The following is a 27,561-nucleotide window of genomic DNA, read 5'->3' on the forward strand; positions in this document are numbered from 1 at the left end:
CCTGGTCCCTAGTTTCAGAGAAAGAGCGGTGATTGACAGTACCTCTTCAGAATTGTCTCTCTTCCCTCCTTCCCTGCATGCTTGAAGAGACAAGCCAATCACATTGGTATTTCCAGCACCAAGATAAATATTTGTGCAGCATTTATTGAGACTGGTAGGACGTTTCCCCATGCTTAGATGTGAAAATATACAATTATGTCATAAAAATCTCTGGGCTTCAAAAATATGACCTCAACGACTATAACAGCTACATACCATTTTATTACCTGTTATCAGTTCCTACTAAGAACAAGCCAGCGTGAAAGAGTTGCTTGTTTACTGATGGAATTATACCTGGTTTATACAATCATGTTTTACAGACATAATTTTTCTATTAAAAGCGAGGAAAAAAAAGTCATGCCTTTGAGACATAAGCAATGCTGCCACAGCACCAGGAGAGACAAGTTATAATAGTAAAAAATTTTTGTTGTTAACATCCACTGCATTTGCAGAATACTTTTAACATATGTCAACAATATACCTTTTTTCCATAAAACAGAAAAAAGCTTATACTAGAAGATGTTGCTGTCTACACCATTTCTAGAACCATTATCAACAGGAGGCTGAACATCCACGCCAGTCTGAACTTTCCAAGCTCATTATGGCCTCTGGTATTTGCTTAAACTATTACAAAAGAGAGAGGGAGGGGGGGGAAATTAAGTTAAATGGAGCAGCCAGTTCTCAGCTTTTCCCCTCATGACACCCACCAGCCTACAATTCTAGAAAGCGAAGCAGCACCTCACAAATCCACTTGTCAGGATAAACATGCTTAATGGCAGACGGCTTCGCAGCCTCCACCTCCTCCAGCGAAGGCTCTGCTGCCTTCCCCTCAAGCTATGGCCGCTTCTCAGGTGCCTGGGATTTCTCATCGGTGCTTTAACTCTTCCTAACCCATCGCCCAGGCCAAAATATGAACCTGGTGCCGAGCGCCGTTCTGTCCAGGGGAAATGTCTAACATTTGCCCCTCTGCCAGGTTCCCGACAGCGAGGGCACGCGCTATTTATAGAGATCATTTCAAGACAATTAGCTGAGTGAACGGAATAGTTTCTGGATAGGAGTAGGCAGTGAGACACAAAAAGCATGCGGTATTTAACGCGGTTTGCTAACATTAAAGGCGGACTAGCGAAGGGGAGCTTTGGACCTGGCTCGGGATGGAGAGGAGCGGGACGAGGCGCTGCCCACCGGGACCTGCGTTCAGGACCGTCCTTCCCCAGACCCTGCGCCGCTTCCCAAGTTTTCCTCCGCGCCTGTTCTCAGACACGGCCGCGGATCTCGGCTCGGGGGGTGCCGCGACCGGACCCCGCCGCCGAGCGGGGCCCCCCGGGCAGGGCGCGGGCCGGGGAGCGGGGGCAGCCCTGCCCTCGGGGGGCGGGGAGGGGCGCGGCGGCCAGCCCGGTGGGGCGGAGGCGCGGCCGGGCCCCCCGCCCGCTCCCGCCGCGGGGGGAGAGCTGCGCCAGCGCGGCGGGGCGGTCGCGGCGCCGGCCCTCCCCGCCCTCGCGTTCAACTGGTGGGACCCCCCCTCCGCCCCCGGCAGCGGCGCGGCGCGCAGGAGGCGGCGGGACGAAGCCGGCAGCGCGGGGGGGGGGGGGGGGCAGCGGCGGGCGGCCCGGCCCAGCCCGGCTCGGCTCGGCTCGGCCTGGCCCGGCCCGGCCCGGCCCGGCGGGGCGGGCGCCGCTGGCGGAGGATGCGGGCGGCGGCCCGGCGGCGCGGGCGGCTGGAGGCGGGCGGCGGGCAGCGGCGCGGCGCCTGACCGCAGGGCTCCGCTCCGCGCCCGAGGATGCTGGGGGGCGATGCCCGGCGACAGGGAGGACGAGATTTGCCAGAAAGCGCTGCAGCTGCTGGCCGAGCTGTGCTCCGTCGGGGCGGTGGAGAACGAGAACTGCCGGGATTTCATCTACTACCTGCGGGACAGAGCCCGGCCCCGCCTCAGCGACTCAGGTACGGCCGCCGCCGTTAGGAGTGCGGGCCGGGCGCGGGCACCGGCGGCCTCCCCCGGCCCCTGGCTGCGGGAGGAGGGTGAGCATCCCCAGGCATCCCTCGGAGGCCGGGTGCCGCGGGGCGAGGCCTGCCGGCACGGCGGGAACCGCCCCGGGGTGCGAGCGGCCGGGGAGGGAAGAAGCGGGGGGGAGGATCGGGGGGGGCTCCCAGGGGCCCGGGGCTGGGGCGATTTGCCCCGCTCTGGCCGGGGGAGGACGCTCCTCCGGGCTCGGCTGCCCGCCGCTGCGCCCGGTGCTTTCGGGCGGTGGTGCCGGGTCTCCGCTCCGTCTCCCCAGCTGTTGGCGGAGATGCAGCCCGCCCTTGGGCGGCTCTCCCCGCGGGAGCCGGCTGTCAGCTGCCCGAGTGCCGGCAGCGCGGGCTGCGGCCAGGGGGCCGGCAACTTTCTCCCTCGGTTGCCCGGCGGGCCCCCGCCGCTCGCCCCCTCTCAGCCTGGCCCTGGGGCGGGTCGGAGCCTCCCCGCCCGGCGCTGCCTCCTCCGTAGCTTGCTGCAGTGTCACAGGGCGAGGGGGCTCCTCTTGTGCTCCCCTGGCCCTCCCCATCACTCGGGGTGTAATTGTAAAGGCAGGGGCGTTTCGTAGCTCAGTTTAGATGCAACACAATTTAACCCAACTTTCCAGTTCTCGATCTCGCACGCTAAAAACACTATGTCTTGCATTTCTGTAGCAGATGTGGGGGTTGTAGGTCTGACAAGACGTACACCGAGTGGTTTTGTGTGTGTGTGTCTGGATTATGGTCGCCTTTTCATATCTTGGCATAACACTCTGACTTAAAAACTTTAACTTAAGGAAGCTTTTTAATAAGGAAGCTGAGCTCCAGCTGCGCAAAAATGTTGAAAGATTGTTAATGTACGTTCTGTACGTCTCTGGCTATAAGGGAAAGGCAAATTGCAATTTGAAGTAGGAGCTTATTATATTTATTTTCACACCGTCAAGTTGAGTTTGCTCAGTATGAGGAGAAATTTAGAGAGTTAAAAGAGAAGTTGATAAACATTTGCAGTACTGGAAAGCCTTGCTGTTAGATCAGCTGATCATCACAGCACAGTATTAATTTCTTTAATAGTCTTTGAAATAAATTAGTTCATTTAGCATAGGGCAGTCTAATGATGCTCTATTTTTAAATATTTTTCTGTAATTTGGTGAGTCTGAAGTAACACTCACAGTGCAACCTACTGACAAATGCTTGGATATGCTAAAAGGCCTGAAGGAAACAAGTAAAACTAAGAAAAAAAACTGGGGGGGGAAAAGATCTGCTATCACCATAAATGAATAAGGAATTTTCTGATATTCAGTTTGCTTGTAGCCAAAGCTATTTGCAGCCATTCTGGCTTTTCATTCACTTAAAAATATTCAGATTGAAATGGTTCATGCAGTGTTTGATAAGAATTCTTTAAAATTAGGCAAATTTAATTGTTTTGTTCATATAGGCAGATTTAATTGCTTTGTTCATATAAGCAGTAATTTTGTGACAGACACCTGCGATTTTCTGAAATTTTCATTTACCAAGGGATCAATCACATATTTGTTAATCGGGTGATGATTCCAAAAATGTCTACTTAAATCAGTGCTCACTTTGAATACTAAATTACTTGAAATGCTTATGGAGACTTTACCCTCAGCTACTTGGATAACAGCTCTTCAGATTTCTTTCAGAAGCTACCTGCTTTTTTCCATGAGCCTCGGGCAAAAAGAGTACCTGGCATCTGTTTGGGAGCATTTTTAAAACATGGCATGCTCAGTAAAAATTTACCACCTCTACCTGATGCTAAAAAAAATAAACCTGTATTTATTTCTACCTGTTTTTCTTAAGCCATTATTGTACAACAGCCTTCCGGTATTGTTGCAAACCTGCTCAATTACACAGAGCAGCGGTCCCTAACCTTTGCCAGCCAATGTGCAACAGCAGTGCGCAATTATGCTGCAGGCAGCATCTTCCTATTGGCCTCAATTTTAACATTTTTATTTTTTGCAGCTGCAGCCAGTCTCAGAGGGTCTAGCAGGCAACACGTTATCCAGAAGCCCTGACTCGGAAACCACTTCTGTAGGGTAGCAATGTGAGGAATTTATTAATTTACCTTGTCTTATATTTCTTTGATTAAAATACATATATTGTCCCAGTGCCTGCCCATGAGGTTTGTTTAGCTGGTCCTTGGATGTGATGGTATGGGCTGCAAGAAGACACTGTACATGATTTCCAAAAAAGAGTAATGTGATTCACAATCAAAGGGTAATACCTTGACCAAATCCAGCTTGATGTACATAGTGAGTTTCATTGACTTAACAATGGTGAAATGTCATTAAAAAGCCCTGACAGCAGATCCATTCCCTTTCCAGCCACTAGTGGTCTAAACATGGGGCTGTGAAGCAAGCCTGTGCTGAAAGACAGCATCTTCTTGGCAGAATTAGGCAAAAGATGAAGCTTTACTTGTTATAACCTATTTTTTTCCTGTATGAAGGTGATGTGCATGAGCTAAACTAAACATCTTCCTCCTAGGTGACACAAAAGAGCTATCTAAAAACGTGTACAACTTTGTTAGAGTTGAGAAAAGTGCAGCTAGAAAACATACATGATTAGCTTTTGTACAGAAATTAAAGCATTTCCCCATGCTTGTAGGAGTTTTTTCTCCAATAAAGTGGCTACTGGCCTGAACCCAACTACATGGTAGATACAGATGATTTTCCAGCACATTTGGTTTGAGCCATTCATGTATGTTGGCTCTGTTACATGAGTGGTAAGGGGGCTGTACAGGTGCAGTAGCTATCGGAAAAATAATGGAAGTGAGCTGAGGGGTTGCTGAGCCTGATATCAGGGTTTGTCTACAAGCTCAACTTCATGGCGCCCCTGAGTCCCAGTGCTGAGCAGCCAGATCCCTGGAGATCCACTCCTTTCTCGCATGACATCTGATGCAGTTGGCTGTGTGGCTCCCCGTTGTCTGAGTATTTGGTGTGTGACTCAGACCCAGAGGGCAGGAGGGAGGGGGACAGGAGGGGACTGGATGCTTGTGGTATGCACAGCATCTTTATTTTTCACGTAATTTGCCCTATTATGGGAAGTACTGCACAGTGCTTAGAGCATAAGTTTAAGGGCTAATGAGTTCCAGGTTTAACATGCTGTTCTACTGGATTTAAAGGGTGACATGGGTAAGTCAGATTTTAAAGGTTTTCAGAAAACTAAAAATGCAAATTAGACATTTAATGAAAAATCTTCAATTAGTTCAATAAGAGTTATATATCAGAGCACCCTTGAAAATCCCAATAGACATCCTTAAGCATTTAGATACCTTAATAAGCTGGATCTTTTTCTGTTCCATTCCTCCGTTCCCTACTTGTAAAATTTGATAAAATTTGAAATTGATAATATTTCTATATCATAGAAGGGTTTTATGAGTGTAAATTGCTAAGTCTGAGCATACCAAATATGTAATACATTCGGAAGGGTGAGTCATATGGACCTCTTGGAGATACTCAAGTGAAAACCATGTTAGTCATATGGGCATTTGTAAACAATCACTCAAGATCATGTAATATCACCCCATGACACCAGATAAAGCAAATATTGTAGACGAGGAATGGAAGTTGCTTGACTAGAATTATACTAATGTGTAAAAAAGAAAAAAAAAACCAAACAAACAAAAACCACGAAGGCAGAAAATCTTAATGGAAAGACTGACCATTCAAAGAGGAATTAAGACCAAAAAAAGTTGCATTTCCTTGTGGACCATTTCTCTAATAGATTTACCTTGCAACTTAACTAAAAAACTTGGTGTGGCATGAATCAAGCCTGCTAGAAAGGGCATATATGTTTTTGTACATATGACTTTGGACTTTTTAAAAGATGGACACTTTGGGGGGGAAAAAAAATCAAGAGGAAGAGTTACATGGTTTTGATTTAGGATAGTTTAGAGTTTGGCATAGAAGAGAGAAAGAAAGTCTTTTGGTGGCTGGAGCCAGTGCCCTGTTCTCAGTCTGCCTGGTACATGACTGTGAATTACACTTCTTCCATTGTAGTTGATTTGACTGCTTTAGAGTTGCATTTCAGACATCTCAGAAATCAACCTTAAAGCTTTTGCCACTAGTTGTTGTTGTAGTTCTTGGGTGTAGGTGATTCTGGGTCTTTTGGGGATTTTTGTTGTTGTTGTTCTGTAGTGAATCTTGGTTTTTAAAAAAACAGCTTCCCAGAGATAGCAGTGGTAGGCTGCCATTGCTCTTTGTAGACCTGATGGATTTCTGCACTGCCTTTTGTTGTAGTGTTTTGCCAACTTTACAGCAACTTGTGATGCCTGCGTACCTTCCAGTGACTGGTAGATACAGCAACAAAGTGCTTAATGCATTTACATGTTCTCTGGCATTTGCCAAACATCCATAAAATTAAGTTATATAAACAAAAAGTATAAAAGAGTTGCACACTGAGACTGCCTTACACAAAACTTCATGTCCTTAGCACATTCTACAGACTGAATTTTTCTTCCTTTAATTAAAAAGTATGCAACCCTTGAAAACTTGGAATAAAAAATTTACAAAGGTCAGAGGAAGCTGTTATGAACCTGAGGACTGGATAAAAAAGATGCTTACAAAGATAAGGGATGTTAAAAAAGTCTACACCATTAATCCTAATGGATTTTCATTAGTGTCATAGTGGAAAAATAAATAGAAACAAAAAGTAAAATTTCCTATCCTTTTCTGTTGTGTTGGATTGCACATCTTGAGGATAAGCCAGTAAGGTCTACAGTATTCTTTGTTATGTGCTTTAAAATTGACTAATAGATGCTAAACCAGAATACATGCTGAATATTGTGGGTATAGTGATGGCCATTAGGCATAAAGTATGCTACAGGTCATAAGTAAGAGATCAGTATTGTACAGTGACAGAAAGTCAGATTTTAGTATTTGATGGAGGTAAAGATAGTTGACAATCAAGAAACTAAAAAATGTGTGCACGGAAATGTGATGGATATTGATGGACCAATGTATGAGAAGGTACAGTTATGGTCTTGCAGTAGAATTTAAGAACCTTATTAATCAGTACTTTATTTTTTAATGTCTATTTTCAACTTCAGGAAAGAGAAAAGCACGAAGAAACAAAAAGGTCTAACGGGCATAAACGGGGCCTCCAGCCCACCAGTGGAATGTGGGAGTCAAGGTTTTCTGTGGACAGTATTATTCTGGTAGACTGGTCACTCCCTAGGAAGCTAATACTTGCAATTGAATAGTAGCCCAGCAAGCTTCCCTTTTATTCAGAACTGAGTTTAAAAACACCACCTGTCTTCAGAAAGTAGTTTAATTTCTTAAGAGGACATTTTAAAATTTTTGTAACTCAAATGACTTACTGATATATCCCCCCCAACTTCCATGAACATAACAAGCAGCAGAGTTTCATCAAGTTGCTAAATACATCTAGATTTATCTAGATAAATGCAGAAAGCATTTACAGAGTTGTAAAGACATGAAGAGGATTTGAGTGGGTGAAATAACTTGAAGTATAATTTTTATTTTACTCATTATGAGCCATTGCTTTCCATGTTTTTGTTTTTATTTTCCTCCTCCAAAATGAATGTAAAATGCTGCCATTCAAAATTGATAGTATTCTATATGTCATGTTAGTGCAAAACTTTTCACAAGATAGAGGATAAGTATGAATCGTATTCACATGTCAAATGAATGAAGAAGTATGAGGTCCAAGTTTCTTTGGGTTTCAAGAACCAAAGTACTATTTAAGGAGTTTTTTAAAAAAATACAATCACATTACATATTTTAGACTGAAAATATGTATTCTTTTTCTCTTTTGAAAAGTCAGGAACAAGTTTGCAGAAGGTAAAAATAATTATTTCCTGTTGCCTGTATTCTAAGATGCTCTGCTAGTTTAATTCCCTGTAAACAAATAGGGTCTCAGAGATTTTCCTGTCATACTTAAAGAGTTTAGTATTCGTTTTTCCTGTGAAATCTGTTTTAAACAGGTAACTAAACTTTGCAACAAAGTGTAGAAAACAGCAAATTTTGTTGAAAGAAAAGGGACTACCTGTGTGCTTAATAACAGCTTGAAGCCATAATTAAATGAATTTAAATAAAAGTAAAGTAAATTAAAGTAAAGATTTTACTTTAATGTAACTGCATATAACTTTTTCCTAGAATAGAGTTTTGTTCTTTTTACAGGTAACCTAAAGATGTATAGATATTTAAGTTATAATTTACACTTCAGAACCAGAGAAAAGGAAGACTACAGAGATCATTCTTCCCATAAAACTGATCTTGAGCTTTGATCAGGTTGGAGCACGTCATATTAAACACTGTTCAAACATGAAAGGACAGATCCTTGCACTACTGAAATCACTTTGCATTTTTCAGCGGTGCAAAGCAACTTCAGTGTAGTAGTACTTTCCTCTGACTTGAGAAGACAAACATGAGTAGGTTTTCTGTGGTCCCTTTGACCAAGATTCATGCCACTGCTGTCCCGTGGCTGCTCTTGGCCATTGTGGGGAGGAGAGCAAGTTTAACTGTATGAGAAAAAGACAAGAGGAAGGTGGCTTCTAGCCCTCTTGGCCTCTGCACCCGTATTCAGTATAGGTGTGGAAAGCAAGAGCTTCCTGGGGCTTCCATTTCCATTTTGTTATTAATTTTCACTTACATGGGAATTATACCAAATGTCTGTTGTTTTCAGTATGCACTTATGCACTGAAACTATAGCATAACATTGTGTTATGCTTGTGTTAAATAGACTGATGCCAACTACACCCCTTTGTATTTAACGAAAAAAGTATGTTTACTCGTCTACTATATTCATTGTGTATATATACAAATAATATTTATTTACTGAAGTCATTGTAAGCAGATTTGTGAAGTAATCCTAAAAGTTAGAATAACATATGAATTGAATCAGAATTCAGTTACCTCTACAGTCATCCCACAGTTTATGCAAGTCTCTTCCAAATGTGTGGTGAATGTTAAAAAAAACGGTTATTTTGAATTGTGAGTAACAAAAATTTATATAATAGAAAACAACCTAAAGAGTAATGACAAAAACATCATTTTTTTTGTTTTAAATTTTAAATTTTAAAAATTAGGATGGCTAAATAGCATACAGTCTGTCTTACACCTGAATTCTCATCTTAAATGCCAATTTTGCTGATGAAAAAACACCCAGTAGGCTAAATTTAGCCCTTGTACATATGACTGTACTTGCCACTAAAACTTTATCACTGCATTTGTCATAACTCTTATTTCAATGGGATTTGCACATTCCTCCTAGATAGGGGGGAGAGAGGAAAGAATTTGCCAATTATAGTTTCCTAACATCCATAAGCTTTATGCAGGCAACAATTTACATTTGGAGACACAAAGCTCTGATCGCTTAAGTAGAGGTGTTACTGTAATGGATTTATGGGTCATTAATTCCTCAAAAAACATGAACCCGTGTTACAATGACACTGTTTTTCAGTATTGGTAGAATTTGGAATTGTTACCTTTTTGTGTGATCCATACATTTAGTGACCCAAGTATAAATGATTGGCCGCATGTCCTCCCAGATAGCTTTCTGGACATTTCCTTTCCAAACTAATTTCTGAGAGTTTAATTACACTGACAGTTCAGAGACCTAGAAATGTAAGTCCAAAATGATTGCTGTCATAACAGCAGATCCAGTTAAATTCAGTCTTGAGGCTGTGCAGCACTATAGCATCTTTGGTGTGTGGTAAGCAGAGGTTGAACATAAACATAAAATGTGTAACAATGAACTTAATATGTATTTATGTTTAAAACCACATTTATAGATTTTAGTTCTTCCCCCACTGAAAATAATGGTCATTGTTGGTTTAGTGCAAAGCTGTACTTAAGAACATGGTATTGTGCATCTTTTGCTATATTTTGTCATTAATTTAAGCTCTTTTGTGGCTTTATTTAGACCAAAGAGATAAAGAGAGATTATTTTGTTCTAAAGCTTTATGTCCCTTTCATATTGCTAACAAAATTTTAGTTCAAGGGATAAGAATTTAGAATAATTAATTACAGATGGAAGGATTTTTCATAAAAATGCTGTCAGTGGCAACTTAGAAAATCTGTAATTCCTAGAGTTCATCATCTTACAAGATAAATCGTTTTTGCATGTTCTGTAGTACTGTTAAGTAGTGAGTACTTGATCCATTTATTTGGAGAGTACAGAAAAAATTTGTCACATAAAGAAAATGTTACGTATAATGGCTGGGAGTTCGCACATTTGTTACATTAGCTATTGTAATCACACTGAATCTTGTGTGGTTTAAGTTGCTCAATATGTTCAGCTGCATTTTTTTTTTTTTTTATTTAGACATTCATTAGCCAAGTAAAATCAGTTTGGCTTCCTTTGGCAGACATGTACAGTACAGGATTTTATCTTGTATAATTCCTGTGGTTAGTTGGAATTCAGAAATACAGTGCATGCAGTTGACACTGGCATATGCGACTGTATATCTTAAGCAAATTTACAGTTGATGTGTGTCTACCAAAGATAAATGTTGGAAGACTCCAAGAGTACATAATCTGTCAGAAAAAGCTTTTAGATTATTCATGTAAATCCACCATACTAACAAAAAAAGTCAGGCACTAATGATTTTGGAGCTAAAACTTTGAAAGGGCATGTAAAATAGTAAGAACTATGATTTGAAATAGGATCATTCCTTCCAGTATGCTTCCTCACTTGTTTTTTCCCAGTTGAGTTTTACACACACACAAAAAGACGACCTTGCTGACTTCCCTTGGAAATACGTTTCCTCAGTTTGCTACGTTTCCATCAGGAAGTTTGTTCAAAATTTCTTAATTTTATCTTACTGTCTGTGAAAGTTCCCAAATATTTCATTTCCCTATGTGATGGACCTTTTTTTCTGTGTATACAAAACACTAACCAACCATTAACCTAACATTACCAAGTCCACTACTAAACCAATTAAGGGTAGAGTAGCAATTTCATGTTTCCTGGCTTGTTGGCTGGATTATTTATAATGAAAGCAAAAACTAGGAATCATTAAGATTGGAAAGGACCTCTAAGATCATCAGTCCCATCATCAACCCAACACCACGATGCCCACTAAACCATGTTCCAGAGTGCCACATCTACCCATTTTTTGAACACTTCCAGGGATGGTGACTCCACCACCTCTCTGGGCAGCCTGTTCCAATGCTTGACGACCCTTTCCGTGAAGAAATTTTTCCTAATATCCAATCTAAACCTCCCCTGGCACAGCTTGAGCCCATTTCCTCTCGTCCTATCGCTAACTACTTGGGAGAAGAGACCAACACCCACCTCACTACAACCTCCTTTCAGGTAGTTGTAGAGAGCGATAAGGTCTCCCCTCAGCCTCCTCTTCTCCAGGCGAAACAATCCCAGTTCCCTCAGCCGCTCCTCATAAGACTTGCTCTCCAGACCCTTCACCAGCTTCGTTGCCCTTCTCTGGACATGCTCCAGCACCTCAATGTCTTTCTTGTATTGAGGGGCCCAAAACTGGACACAGTATTCCAGGTGCAGCCTCACCAGTGCCGAGTACAGGGGGACAATCACCTCCCTGCTCCTGCTGGCCATACTATTCCTGATACAAGCCAGGATGCTATTGGCCTTCTTGGCCACATGGGCACACTACTGGCTCATGTTCAGCTGGCTGTCAGCCAACACCCCCAGGTCCTTTTCGGCCAGGCAGCTTTGCAGCCACTCTTCCGCAGGCCTGTAGTGTTGCATGGGGTTGTTGTGACCGAAGTGCAGGACCTGGCACTTGGCCTTGTTGAACCTCATACAGTTGGCCTCGGCCCATCAGTCCAGCCTGTCCAGGTCCCTCTGCAGGGCCATCCTACCCTCCAGCAGATCGACACTCCCACCCAGTTTGGTGTCATCTGCAAACTTACTGAGGGTGCACTCAATCCCCTCATCCAGATCGTTGATAAAGATATTAAACAAGACTGGCCCCAAAACAGAGCCCTGGGGAGCACTGCTCGTGACCGGCTGCCAACTGGACTTAACTCCATTCACCACTACTCTCTGGGCTGGGCCACCCAGCCAGTTTTTTACCCAGTGAAGAGTATGCACGTCCAAGCCATGAGCTGCCAGCTTCCTAAGGAGAATGCTATGGGAGACTGTGTCAAAGGCTTTGCTGAAGTCCAGGTAGATGACGCCCGCAGCCTTTACTTCATCCACCAGGTGGGTTACCAGGTCATAGAAGGAGATCAGGTTGGTCAAGCAGGACCTGCCTTTCATGAACCCATGCTGGCTGGGCCTGATCCCCTGGTTGACCTGCACATGCCTGTTGAGCGCACTCAATATGAAATGCTCCATAATCTTTCCCGGCACCAAGGTCAGGCTGACAGGCCTGTAGTTCCCCGGGTCCTCCTTCCAGCCCTTCTTGTAGATGGGCGTCACATTGGCAAGCCTCCAGTCATCAGGGACCTCCCCTGTTAACCAGGACTTCTGACAGATGATGGAAAGTGGCTTGGCAAGCTCCTCTGCCAGCTCCCTCAGTACTCTTGGGTGGATCCCATCCGGCCCCATAGACTTGTGAGCGTCCAGGTGGCATAGCAGGTCATTAACTGCTGGATTATGAGGGCTCCATTCTGCTCCCTGTCCCTGTCTTCCAGCTCAAGGGCCTGAGTACCCTGGGATAACTGGTCTGGCTATTAAAGATAGAGGCAAAGAAGGCATTAAGTACCTCTGCCTCCCCCCCCCCCCCCCCACCCCCCCACCCCCATCCAGCAAAGGATGGAGATTCTCCTTGGCTCTCTTTTTATTGTTGATGTACTTGTAAAACATTTTTTGTTATCTCTTACAACAGTGGCCAGATTGAGTTCTAGCTGGGCTTTTGCTTTTCTAATTTCCTCCCTGCATGACCTAAGAAGATCCCTGTAATGTTTGACCCATCTTACACACAGATTATCTCATTGGGCATCTGGCCACAGCTATATCAAGTTCTCTTTAGTGTTCCCTTTTAAAACTTTCTACTTATTTTGTAATTTGCAAGAGGTTCATATCTATGGAGTTAAAGGTTTCACTCATACATATTAAGATATTACAAAAGGTGTTTCTCACATGTATCGAATTATATAAATAATTACAACTTGTAATTCAGTAATATATAGAAAGGAATGTACAATGCTAATTAGAAAATGATCAATGAGACCAACAGTCTTATGATCTTCTGTTTCCATTTGTAGCAGATGTTTTACCTGTTTAAAAGAGACATTTCTTTAATTTTTTTTTTCCCTGGAGAAGTTTAATGGATAAAATTAATGCCTAGTTATTCTATCTTTTTTTGGGAAGCCTACCATAAATAGGGTGATCTCAAGTATTCATTACGCTAAGGTCTCTCTGCACAGCATAAAGGAAGGGAGTGTTTCCTGAGTCTGGCTACAGGGAAATAAAGCAGGTATTGAGTTGGTTCTTGCTGAGAGCTATTCTATTCCCTGTAGTAGGGCTGATGTAGGATATGTAGCAGTGGCATTATGGCAATTCTTACCTGCTGAAAAGAGCTTTTAGGTCCATTAGCAACCAAATACAAGAGAAAACATATCTGGTGTGGCTTGGAAAAAAGCTCTGAACAGAAAATTCTCTTATCAGTACTAATTTTTTTAAGCTTTACCAATTTGCTTGGGGTGATATAAGGCACAAATCTAAATGAATAGCTCCAATTTTCTTTAATTCTATGATTGTCCTCTCTCCTGCAGTAGATCATGCCACCAGGAAAGGCTTCTATTTCTACATATGCCACTAAGGCATCCATGGCAACAAAAATCTAACTTAAACTTTTCCTTTTTTTTTTTTTTTAATTGACAAGTATTAATGATGATTAATGAGTCAAACCAAAAATTTTCTCCATCCAAGTTAAGGACTGTGAGATAAATCATCATGTTTAATGAAGAAAATGACTATGGGGCAGGAAAATGGAGACCAGAAATTAGGCTTAGCTGGTAAACAGAAAAGTGAGAGGTTGACCTGGTTTGTTTTTTTTTTTTCATTTTATTTGTTTGTTCTAAATTTATAGCTGTCCCACAAAGAAAGAGAGGTGAAACCTCCTGGTGCAGCAGGCACAAGCAGGAAGCCTGTCACTTGTGCTGCTCAAGAGATGGATGTGAGGAGCGGAATGCCCAAGCTTCTGAAGAGGGTGACATCACTCGTGTTCCTAAGGGACCAAAGAGCACCGAGCAGATTTGCTGTCACTCGGAAATTAGAGTTAACTGAATTGAAGCCTGGGATTTTGAGGACCTGCCTACAGGGACATAGTAGACAGGAAAAGTTGTGGATATACCTTGTTATACCTCTTTTGTAAGAAGTTATATTTCTGGTTTCTATTACAGTAAAATTTGCCCTTTTTTTCTGAATTTAAAAGCCTTTTGAGCTTCTTTGGGGAGTTCACTGTAGAAAAAGGTAAAAACAGATCTGTCTAAATGCTTTGGTTATCTTGGGGTCCCATCAGATGCTCACTGCCTTCTTTTTTTTTTTTTTTTTTTTTTTTTTTTTTGAGGGTTCATAGTTTGGTAAGCCTGCCTGAGAAAGCATAATTTGACACTGACAGTGGGGCTGTGGCTAAGCAGGAAAGAGAAAGCTTGGCCATCATGACTTCACCTAGTAAGGAGAACCTGTCACCTTGGCTCTTTCCTGTGCAGCAGCATCACTGTTTCTGCCAGCTTCTGTTCACTGCAGAAGGTGTAATATTTTTATATCTGCTTTCATTCTCAAGTTAATGTCTTGTTCCTGCCTACCTTATTCCTGTCTCTTATTCTGTTGCTGTTATGTTATAAAGAGTGATTTGATTAGTCAAGATGATTTCTTTCATACTGCTGCTATGAGCCAGTGGCGATAAAATAGTTAAAAGCAGCACCAAAAATAGCAGTGCACAGGTATAGGTTTGCTAGAATGATTTGATAGTAATTACTGTATCTGTCCTCCTGTGGTGTAGTGTTACAAGTGAGACCCGGCACTGTGAATAAAAACTGCACTTTCTTCCTTTGACGTATTTTTCTTCCTTCTTTTCTGTTTTTCTTGGGAGCTGGAAACCAGAACAGACCTTAATAGCAACAGAGCCAGCAACACCTTCAGCCACCTCAACTTTTTTTCCTTCCCAAATGGTGGGGGGAAGCAATTTTTCACCTTCAGGAACATCTAAAATTCAATCTCAGGATTCACTTCTCATGCTAAAGGCTCTGTGTACCAAGAGAAGAAGGAACAGAAATTTTTTCAGTGGTTTGGCTGTTTTACCTCTTTTTTTTCTGTTACCCCTCTTACAAGGAAGATTTCCAGTGGTAGTTGTTGCCATGGTACTAAGCAGCATGAGGTGTCTACTCCAATCTTAATACTATGTTTATGGTTGTATCGTGAAAAATTATCTCTTCTGACAAGTCAGGCTTGTTTACGCAGAATTAATACAGCACCACTTCTCTTACTCCAAAGCGGAGAAAGGCTCTTCAGGTCATTCCCCATGTGTCAAGGCAAGTGTGAGCTTCAGCAGTGCTGGGAAAGCCTTAGAATTAGCTCTGTCCTTCCACTGTCTTGTTAGCTGTTCAAATGAACAACCGCTTCACGCCCTGCTGAGCAGCTGATTGGCCTTGGAGGGAAGAAGCATCTGAAGCCATATTAATGTTTCATTCAAAATCATGAGAGCCAGGGAGGAGGGGAGGGGAATTAGGGAATTCAAACCCCCAAATCAGTACTGCCTTTTATTTCACCAGGCCCTTCTCTCTTGAGCAGCATCCCTAATTGTTTCCCACACTGGATTTCCTCTCAGGACAGCTTTGCTGACTTTGTGAGATACTTTTGCCAAGGGTAAATTTAACAGTATACAGAGATGAGTTCAGCCCTCTCCCCTTCACTTTTCTCTCGCCATTCTCCCTTTCTTCTCCCCAGCCCTGTTAACAGTATTTAGTATGATGTACGCTGTATATGAGATGGGGGAGTAAAGAAGCTGTGCAGTCCCTCCATTCTCTGCTATTTTCCCTTCTTCTATCATCACTGCTGCATCCAGACCTAGTATGTTTACCATGTAAAAATCCCTTTTCATTTTCTCAGTAAGCAAAACAGATCAGAAAGCTGTAAAATTAGTGCCCTAAAATGCTATCTCAAAGATGTATGAGCAAACTAGATGTGATAAACAAATCAGTAAAGGAGTATAGTGGAATGCATGACAGCAAGAACAGGCAGCTGCATCTGGGAAATACACAAGTCCATGGACTCCAACAGTATAAAACATCCAAAGCTGTAAAAGAGGAGCAATTCTTACTTTTCGGTAGCAGCCCCAGCAGTTTGAAACATGGTTGGCAGCCATTCCAATGTATTTATTGCAATCATAACATCATTGATGTTAAAAGAAACATCACCTCAAAGTGGGTATTCACATAAGATCTTGGATTCATTGTAAATAGTATAGCATGTGCCAGGGTTATTAAATCTGGAAATGTTGCTAATAAATAAAAATTGTTTTCTTCAGACAGAAGTAGAAAAACTGTTAGAGAAGTGTTGCATAAATAGCCCTTGATTAACAAGGAAGGACCCCTTTTACAATGATTCAAGCAGTACTGTCCCCAGTCAATGACAACAGATAGGTGCTAAGTCCTTAAGTACTTCTGAGATAAATATTAGTGTTGTTGCGTTTAAAACCCCCAGTGTTGCTTATTCTTTTACCTATTAGATAGTCTTTGGAAAAGAGGAGGAAAAAACCGCAAGCTTTTACAGAGTATTTCCTGACTCAGCAATTGAATGAAAGGAATGATGCTGACACGCTTGGTTCAAGATAATGGAAGGACTTAGCCTTAGCTGAGGAGGACTATGACCATACAAAAAGGCATAGGAGATATCTGGCTGTAAATCCTGCAAATCACATACAAACATGTGTGATTCAGGGACGTTGTTTAGAGACAGCAGTATGGTTTAGTTGGCTGGAATAGATTAATAGTTGGGGACTGTGAAAACCAAGGCTCTTTTCTTAACTGTGCCAGTGACTTAGGGTGTCATCTTGGAGAAATCTTAGTGCTGCTTTTCCCCTGCCCTTTCAGTTGCCTTTTCAGTACTGATACGCAGTTAAAATTCCAGCTAATCCCCTGTCTGTAATCAGCGGAGAAAGCAGGGCATGTCTCAAGTGTGATGTCAGTAAAGCACTGAGCAGAAAACTGCCTAAAAAGCAGCCAAGAGAAAACATTAGGCCCAGGGACTTATGTGGAAAGTAGTCTTCCTGAATATGGCATTCTCTGTTTTCATAGTGAACAGGCAACAAAAGCCTGTGCTTTGTCAGGGCCTCCCAGCACTTTACCCTTATAAATAATAAACAGAATATATTTTCCTCTTGTGTAGGCTAGTAAGTAGAAATGCGCCTCTGTTACCAGCAAGGAAGCCATAATTGAGAGGCAGAGATTTGATGGAATACACATTCAAATGGGAATAAATAAAAGCATAAGGAGGATTTCAAAACCTCTATTTCTGTGCTGGGCTTAATCTGAACATTTAGCTATGGAATTTATTCATGATATCTGTTTACAAGCTTGGATTTATGTTTTTAGACCTAAATCCCACCCCACGCTCTAGCCTGCATCTGACTGTGCAACAGTACTAACAAAGTAACTTAGTTATCTTTTGCATATCCCAGCATTTTGCTGTTTACTGCCCCTTTTTCAGCATAAGAGCTTCAAACATTTACTTTGATGGCCTGAGTTGGATTGCAAATATGCATCTCGGCATGATACTGTTTGAGACTGAAACTGAAAGGACTACTGTAAAGGTAATCCTGTTCACATTATTGTAGGAGAAATGCACGATACAAAGTATGTTTCTTGGAGGGAGAAGCTTTTTAACGTGCCCTCATTCCCCAGTTCCCACCCCCCCCACCCACCCCCTGCTTGGGATTAGGGATTAAGCAGTGTATTTTTACTGATTCAATTTACTTCTTGTTATTAAGGATATATATTTGTTTATTAATTTCAGCTGTATACCTCAACATGCATGTTTTGCTCATGTTTAAGAAACTTATAAAATGAATCACCCACCCCTTTCATGGAAGTCCTCTAGAGAAATCGTTTAACAGTGAGGTAACTGTACTCAGCAACCCACTAACAGCCCAACTTTCACAAGTCTGGAAGTTTGGAACATGCAGCTCTTTGAAGTGCATAGTCCTTTTCCCTTCTTCTTCCTTTCCCCCTTCCCTTTTTCTTCCTTTTTGACAGTTTTTTTCTTAAGTGAATGTAATCTTATCTTTACAAGTGAAATGTTTTCTGTTTCCTTAACATTCACATTTTAGTCATGCAAAAAATGGTCCTTTTTCCTACATTCATCTGAGTTTCTATCATTTTGGGGAAAAACTTAATCCTTCTGTCAGTCAAATTTCAAAAGCTGCTAAACCAGAGCCACTAAATCTGACCTCATGACTTTTGTAGTACTACTTTCACTCAAAATAATCTTGGAGAGTAAAATTTGCAAAGAAACATACATGAGTGAAACTACTCATACCCCACTGAAACTGAGTAGGAATTTGATATATAAGGTTTCATGTATGTTTTAAAATCCAAGCGTTAAAGTTTGTGGTTGCATAAGTTAAGAAATGACTGCTTCTGTTCAAAATACTTATGCCAGTGTTATAGTGATCCATTTTGAATGGTCTCATCTCATTTATTGCATTTTGTCTTACTTGAGTAATACATGTATGCTATAACAAGAAGTTAAGAAATTCTTCCTCAAAAATACAAGAATTTGATCAATTTTTCCCCTCAATGCTATGCACTTTCAGCAAAAGTTAGAAATTTACAGTGTGAAAGGTAATCTTCGCTAACATAGTGAGGCAAATATAGGTTAAGTGTCAACCCCAGGGTGGGAATAGTGTTAATTTAAAGGAAATAGGATCACAGATACTTCCTGAGAGAAGGATGTATACAAGCACCTGATTCTAAAAAGATTTAAAATAATGTTCATGTAAAATAGTTTTATGTATATTTTTTCATCATATAGTCAAACAGAAGTGTGTGTGTGGTTTTTTTTTCAATCTCGTTTTCTTTATTTCTGTTTGGGGGCCATGCGAGGCCACGATAAGTAGTGGAAATTGGTGGGTGCCTTATCTACCTAAGGATGTTGGATGACAAAGAAAAAAGTACCAAGTATTCAAAAAAAAAAAATCCTAAATCATTCAGCTGAAGTAGCTGAAAAATCAGCAAATCCCACCAGCACATTCCAGTTAGCAAGAAAAGTGGGTTGTAGCTGTCTCTGGGGAGCTGAGAAGAAACCCACTTTACTATTTTTAGTTGTATTTTTTTTCTGGGCAAGAATAAAAAATGTAGAGGCCAGAAAATGGCAAAACAGTGGCTAGAAATTTACCATCAGTTTACTCTGTTATGTATGTTTGTTTTTGCCTTAGAAGTAGTAGAATTCTTGGAGTTCTTCAAAACCCAGGGAATTCCCCAGATCTGAGAGCAATCCAGCTGAGGAATTCTTGGGGAAGGAGAGAAGACATGGAAGCCATGGGTCAGAGTTTCCACACTGTTTTCTTAAGTATCCCAGTGCTGTGGTGTTACGGTTTCTGGGACCAAGGGGCTAGTGCCAACTTTTTCTTATTTATACTTTCTGTAATTCTGAGAGGGAGGTAAGGAGAGCAGTTGTTCTCCCTGTGGAACAGGCCTGAGGAAGAGCAGCTGGGAGTCTGCGAGAAGAACGTTGCAAAGTTCATGGTCCTTTCTGTATGTCCCATTTGTTTATGTACACCCACCTAGAGGGGCTATCATATAACATGGAGGGTATATCAGTGATTATAATTGAACTAGTCTTAAAAAAACTATGCCATATACCATGATTATAATTTGTCTGGTAAGGTTGTTTATCCTCTTTTTCTTATTTATTGCTTGAGTGAACCTAATACATTTGAAACCGTGTTTTAGAAGAAGAAAGATACTGTGTAACTGGTGGTATTTCACTGCAGCATAACCCCTGAAGGGATTTGTAATCCCGTGGTACTAACATCATCTAATAGTGAGCCAAATTGAGTAATAAGCTCAGTGCTATGAACACAGCTTCATATTCAGCCTCATTCTGTTTTAGTTAGCATTGCCTAGTAATTAATTATTATTCTGTATTTATGCTATCAATGACATCCAGAGGCTGGCCTAAACATGCTTGAGCCGCTGGCAGCAGCAGCAGCAGTATATATACATGTGGATATTTTGTTCTCTATAAATGTGTGCTGTAGACTGTCTCTTAAAAGATTTCTTAGTAAGTCTTCCCTGTAGCTAAACACAACAAGACAGTACATGCTGGACATCAGTCAAAGACGCACAGTGACACATAGCTTACTAATTACTATTAATGTTTACAGGATTTGGAATGTCCTAATTGATTTTGGCACTGAAACTGCAGTCTGTTAAATTGCTTGTCACCTTTGTTGCATCCGAGGTCTTATTGAGAATCACATATGCAATTAACTGTAATTGCTATACTGTATTTATTCTAAAGTGCACAATACATTACTATTTTGTTGTTTGGATCTCAAAATTGGGGAGTTCATTGCTTACAACAATAAAATTCAAAATAAGGGGATCTTTGTGGTGAGGGAATTTTTTTTTTCAGAGTAGAAAAATACGAAGATTTGAACATAGTTCATGTTCCAAACTCATAGACTAATTTCTGTGATGGTATGGCTTATACCATATGGCTTATACTCATACTCAATTTCACTAACTTCAGGAAGAGTAACTTGTGCATAAAGACACGACAGGTAAATCTACATTACCAGCTTGTGTGGCACAATGAGAGGAGTTTGATTTGCTGCACACCATTCTGGTTATAGGACCGAATGTCCCCGTTGTGCTGCTACCAGCAGTGAAACTTGTGCCAGCTGAAGGCACACATCAGGCAAGCCTAGAGCACTGATTGCAGGAGGACACTGTGTCCACGTTGCCGAACTCTGGAGTCTAGCTTCAACCTTGGTTCCACCAGGAAGAAAACTACTTCAAACACACCCACCAGTGGTGTGTCTCACTCAAGTGCGTACTGCCAGGCTCCAAGTATAGATACAAGGCAAAGCTGCAGAAAAAAGAATCCTTCCCCCTCTGTTCTCCAATGCTAAATCACTAATGTGGACACATCCTATGTTATTTAGGAAGACTCCGGCTAATGATGCTGAAACAAATTGTTATGCCATCTATAAGACAGGGCAATTGTTTTCTGCATATGGAACTGTACAGTAATTCTTGGAAGGACTATATTTCCTCCGCATAGTCTAGGTTACAGGGTGGAAGAAGCACTGAATTGCTCACATCAATTCATCTGCCAGTTTAGCCTGGCAATATTTTCTATTTAAACAGCCAAAGCTCCAGAATTAACATGGACTGTCTAGAAACCTCAAAAGAAAGACCTTTGCCAAGAAGCTGTCTAGGACAGCAAAAAGTGAAGCCCTTCCTACAGATAAAGGACAGGAATCTGCAAAATTTACCTTCACGGGAATGGAGACCTACATTGTCTCCTGATATCACCCAGGGTTTGGATGTTGGAGCACAGGTTTGGTTTTCAAGTTTAGACTGACAGTGCCAGCGCCTTTCATTTCATAGTGGATTGGTCAAGGAACAGCTAATCATAAGTTTCCTTGCATCCTTTTTAAAGCAGAGGATACTTTTTAGTTCCTCGTATTAAGAAACTAGCTGTTCTAATTTTTCTGGAGAAAATTATTTCAGGAGATAAGATACAGATCTAGCTAAATTAACTAACTTAAAGAAAATGCAAATCCAGTAGAATGAGAGTATAGATTCTACTTGCTGCAAGCACAAAATCTCTCCAAGAGTCTGGATATGACAAATAATTACAGTAATTGTACATCTGAAATACTAGAAATATCTTCTATCAGAATGTAGGATGAAAACAGAGACTATTTGATTTGAATTTGTTTTACCTGCTGCGAGTAGAAAGACAAGCCTAAACATCATGGACTGATTTCCAGCACATTCAAACTATTTTATACCTTACTTTTAATCCAGTTAATTATTTTGCTAGTCTCCATTCAATTAATTTTCAGATTAAAGTTCTTACATAATGTGTAAAATCATGTTTTGATAATAAAAGATTATAAAAGAAATACTGCAGAGTTTGCTTTAGAAGAAGGCATAGCAAGATTGAAATCTGCAGAATTCCAAGTTAAAAGAGGCTATTAACTTTGATAGCAATTACATGTCCATGTATATACCACAAGAAGATGAAATATAGTACATGGGGTATGGAAGACTAGTATGAATCTTTACTGGAGTAGTCATTTAGGATTGTACATAAATACCATTGCTTGGATTTTCTGCTTAGATCTTCCAGCATTTTTACATTTATTGAAACCTATGTTTCATTTTTTTATTACAGATGTTGATTGTAATTGCTTTTTGTGGTATTTCAGGCTTCCTGGGATCTACTCTGAAAAAAAAAAATTCTTTTGTTTTACAACCTAAGAATTGATACTCAGCAGTCCCTTTCTGCTGCAGAGTATGGTGACATGGCTTTTCAGTTGTCTGTACCACCTTCTGTAAAAATCTGTTCGTTGTGTCAGGTGGTACTTTACGTGTGGTGGCAATATGCCTGTTGTCTCATAGAAAGCAGGTGCATTTGGAGAGATGACAGCTTTCTCGGAACTCAATTATTTAATTGACTCATTTATACCTAGTTTATTTGAAAAAGCCATACCATCTGTTTAGTGGTCAAAATCCTGCTTGTGTGCTAAGCAATGATTATTAAAATCTCTGCATCCCTTTCTATTTAGTTGCATGCTGTTTCACTAGAAGCAACTGGAAAGTTGCTAGACTCAAAATTAGAAGTGGGAAGATCCAGGTTTTAACTTTTAACTTTTCAACTGATTTATGTAATTTCACCTTGAGCAATTGTACTGCATCTTGGTTTCTGTTGCCCATTTGTGAAAAGACATTTAAATAACTTTTACATTTATAGGAGGGAAAAAGCTACTTAATGATAAACAGTTTAATCGTTGTGATAATTTAACAGCTTTGTTCTACAAGCTGCTTGATAATGTGGATAGAAAAACACCATAAACAATTCTTGAAATATCCATTAGGGTTTCTAAACACATTTGTTGCACTGTTTACATTCCATTAACGTTTGTCAGATTCAGATTTACTCCCAATGGTTTTAACTGTATAGGTCCAGACACTCAGAGTGAATACATACGAAATTTTAATTAATAATCCTTGATTTTTTAAAAAATAATTTACTCATCCTACCAGCAATGGCAACATTACTAATTAGTTAAATAAGGAGAAAAGGCTGTCATTTATGTTTCATAGATATATAGCAGAGGTCACTAAGCTGTTAAATAAAAAAAAAAAAAAATCTGAAAAAAGATAGTGTATTGGGTCTGGCTGAGATGGAGTTAATCCTCCCCCTAGCAGCCCTCATAGTGCTGTGCTTTGTATTGGTAGCTAGGAAGGTGTTGATAACACACCAGTGCTTTGGCTACTGCTGAGCAGTGCTCGCACAGCATCAAGGCTGTCTCTCCAACATTTCCCCCCATCACGAGTAGGCTGGGGGGGCAAGAGCTTGGGAGGGGACATAGCCAGGACAGCTGACCCAAACTGACCAAAAGGATATTCCCTACCATATGACATTGGCTCAGCAATAAAAGCTAAGAGAAAGGAGGAGGAAGGGGGGGCATTTGTTATTTACATTTGTCTTCTGGAGCAACCGCTACACATACCAAAGCCCTGCTTCCCAGGATGTGGCTGGACATCGCCTGGTGATGGGGAGTAGAGAATAAAATCTTTGTTTTCTTTTTTGTTTCCACGTGCAGCTTTTGCTTTTTTATTAAACTGCATTTGTCTTGATCCAGGAGGGTTTTTTTCCATCTCATTTTTTCCCCACCTGTCCTGCTGAGGAGGGGAGTGAGAGTGGCTTGGTGGCACCTGGCATCCAGCCAAGGTTAACCCACCACAGATAGCTTGCAAATTTCTCTTAAAAATCTTTTAAATTACATCTTTCTCTTAAAAATCTGGATTTGTATTTCTTTTCCCATTTGTGTGATATTTGAAATTACTGGAGGAAAATATTTATTTTTAATGGACCTTCTTGTCATCATCCAGGAGGGTGGGAGGCATACTGTTAGTTGATGGACAGTAATGATGAATAATACATTGTGCATCAGAGAGGTAGTCTGAAGACATTGACAAGAAAGGTGTCAGACAACCCCTTATTTTAATCACTCCTTGAATAGTTACACTCCTGGGCATACACTAAGCCTGTATCTAGCTTCTAGTAAAAATCAGGCTATCCTAGGTGCACAGAGGATTTCTTTTTGTAATTCTGAGGTCACTGTGATGTCATCCGATGACTTTTGCATAGAATCATAGAATAGAATCATTTAGGTTGGAAAAGATCCTTAAGGTGATCGAGTCCAACCATTAACCTAACACTGCCAAGTTCACCACTAAACCGTGTCCCTAAGCACCACGTCTACACATCTTTTAAATACCTCCAGGAATGGTGACTCAGTACCTGTATGATCAAGGAGGGAAGCTTGCATTTGGCAATGCTTTCTCACACAACTCATCACAACTCAGTCAAAATGCAGCAAGGTTCCTACAGTAAACTGTGGCTCCAGCCTTACAGATCTGAGAGTTGTCCACCTCAATATCTATTTTAGTCATCAGAACTTGGTAATTTTTTAAAATACCAAAGTCCTAGAGGCAACATAATTTATTAAGCTTATGTCTGTGGTCACTTTCTATGAATTTAATATATACTTAAGAATCTTAGCTTTCCACCCACACTGATATATCTTAGACTTGGGATATGCACGTGTGAGAGTGTGTGTATCAGAGGGGCGGGATGGAGTGAGGGAGAAGAACAGAAAGCACAGGAGAAACCTTTGAACACACACAACAGTGTAAATCGGTACGGAGCCATCTGCCTGAGTCTGCAGCGTATGAAAAATGGAGTGTATGAACTGCTCCTGTTCATTAGCACTGAGGGAAGTAGATCAAAAATCTTTGGGACACTTTTAAAATATTAACTGTTAATCTTTTAATTGCTGAACTTTTTTAGATGCATTGAAGTAACACACTTCTTCACAGTGTTTGATACTGGTAAATAGGGTTCAACAGGCAGTTGCTATAGATGACTTCTTGTATAAAATCTAAGAGCTTCTGATCCTTTCACTGACCTTAGTCTCTGGTGCTTACAAGCGGATGTTTCCTTATTTGTGCAAAAAGGCTCACAGTGTTTCTTAAATATGTAAAATAAAAAGACTTCCTGCTTTTCATAGGTGCAAAATGCACCATGAGGCCCCTTGCAACTTTTGGAACCTCCAGACAAATGCAAAGCTAATGTATTCAGTTAAGTTCCTATCAGCCTTAAAACCCTGAAATGTTGAAGTGTTAGTATCTTGACCTCTATGTCAAGATGAATGAAAAACAAATTAACTTCTGACTCAGTAGGCCTTTCTGAAGGCTTGTGTGTGTTAGAAAATGTCCCTGGTTTTACATATAGGTGTAAGGGCAAAAATAAGCTGTTTTCCATAAAAGCTGAAACATCTTAATCTCAGCAGTTACCAGAATTTCTAGCCTTTATGAACTAGTTATTGATACTGTTCTTTGGCATTTATATATTATAATCCGTTTGCATTTGTATTCCTAAAAAATACAGCTATGGGTATTGTTGACAGGAAGGTATAAGAGCGATTGGAAAATTTAGAAGTTAACAGCACATAGGGTTATATCAAGCTTTCATCTTTGTCCCTTGTTCCCCATTTTTCTCCTTCTAAAGATTTGTTTTCCCTGTGAATCCAACAGGTTCTCAGAAACTCCTGACCTTTCACAGTAACTGGTTTGTTGAGTGTGCCCCTTTGATCTTGTGGTAGGGCCAGGCTTCTCCAGGTATAACTCTGCCCAATTTTACTCAAGGAATTTAAGGACTCATTAATACATTAATCTTCAGCAGTCACTGACAACAGTTAACATCACATCTGTGACTCAGACTGACATCTAGATTTTGGAGAGTAGTAATCCCATGGTTACTTCACTGATCAGATAGTAAATGGATGCTAAAATGCACTGTTCTGATTTATTGTTTTGTTGATTTTTTCTTTTTTTAATCTATTATAGCTCAATAAAAGTGCTTAGATCAGCAGCTGTAGAGAGTAAAGCCCTGAATTTATCCATACAGTCAACTAGCTTGCTATTCAGTGAGAAAGCAACATATTTGAACACCTCCTGCATGATACATGATATGGAGTAAGAATACTGACAAACCTGAGAAGGTTGGGCAAGAAGATCATTACCATCCTTCTCAATATCAAAACTTAAATGCATTAATTTCTGTAACCCAGTGTGCAGTTTGGGTACACTCACTGGAACAACAGGATTAGACTCCACTGCTTTCTTCTTGGCAACAAATATTGATAAGGGCGGGTCCATTAATCTGGAATGGGTGGGCATCTGTCACTACTACATGGTGTTTAATATTTGCTTTGTTGGTCATGATTACAGTGTATCAGCTTTTCTCTCCATAGAACTAGTTAAACACAGGAAGAAAAACCCCTCAAGCTTTCCAGTTTAAATTTTACATTCACAACTAAGTACAATATGTGTGTAGTTCATAAGAAGACTTCGAAGAGTTGTTGCTACTAGTTCTTTTTACAGATTCCTTTTAATATAAGGAATGTCTTGCATGAGGTTACAGTTACACCCAGGAAAGCAGAAATCCAGATATGTTCAATTCTTACGCAAAGCATACATTATTTAGTATATGCTTTGCAAAAATAAGCAAGTTAAAGTTCTCCTTTGTATTTGCATTTGCCAAAATTAGGAAGGCTTCCAAGAGCATCTCAGCTTTAAAATAATTACTTCCTAGGAATGAAAAAGCAGAAGAGCAGTCTGAATGATAATTTTTTAATCAAACCTGTTTCTCAATTCTGTTCTTTAGCCGTTAATGTTTTTAAGCTATTTCACTTTAGATTTCTCTTGATTTTCTGCTCTGAGTTTCTCTGTTTTCATATCTGTTCTACAATTTTCTCTTAGACAGTATTTTAGACAGATGGGATTTCCAGAACTACCCACTACTAACAGTCTGTAGAAGCCTTGAACTTATTTCTTTTGCTTTCTGGAGGTGAAGAGGAGTGTGGATGGGGAAGAAGTATATTCCGTATATTTTTTTTAATAGTAAATTCATAGCAAACTTGATCTGATTGTAAATTACTCATTCATTGTCTTTCCTTGTAGTAAGCATCCCCATCAGTAAGACTTCCATCACACCCCAACACATACGGATCAGGGCAAAAAGCTTCATTTTATAAAAGGGAACCTAAGTTCACAAAGAACAACAGATACATAATACATTTACCATGGCTCATTTTCTGAAATACTTTTTTAAAAAAAAAGTCACTGTGAGCATTACAGTGCATCTGGCTCTTCATCTGAGAAGGATAAATGCTTTCAAAGCTGTCTTTATTTCCCTTTATGCCAACCTCCCTCCTAAAAGAATAATCAGGCTATTTAATTGGTTTAAGATGCTAGTGGTTTGTGATAGTTTACTTTTCAGAAAAAATAATGTATAATAAGTCCAGGACAATCTATTAATATG

The 27,561-nt window shown here is 40.7% G+C and overlaps 1 protein-coding gene across 1 annotated transcript in view; it reads left to right on the forward strand.

Annotated features, from left to right (window-relative positions):
• The first annotated feature begins 1,829 nt into the window (after positions 1-1,829).
• The window catches only part of SYT9 (synaptotagmin 9), a 68,323-nt gene continuing 42,591 nt past the window's right edge, over positions 1,830-27,561 (forward strand). Inside the window, exon 1 of the mRNA XM_075712662.1 lies at positions 1,830-1,977. Within this exon, the coding sequence (XP_075568777.1) occupies positions 1,830-1,977 (148 nt within the window). The remainder of the gene's footprint in view (positions 1,978-27,561) is intronic.

Source organism: Pelecanus crispus, chromosome 6 (genome assembly GCF_030463565.1).
Source record: "Pelecanus crispus isolate bPelCri1 chromosome 6, bPelCri1.pri, whole genome shotgun sequence".
NCBI classification, from domain to species: Eukaryota; Metazoa; Chordata; class Aves; order Pelecaniformes; family Pelecanidae; genus Pelecanus; species Pelecanus crispus.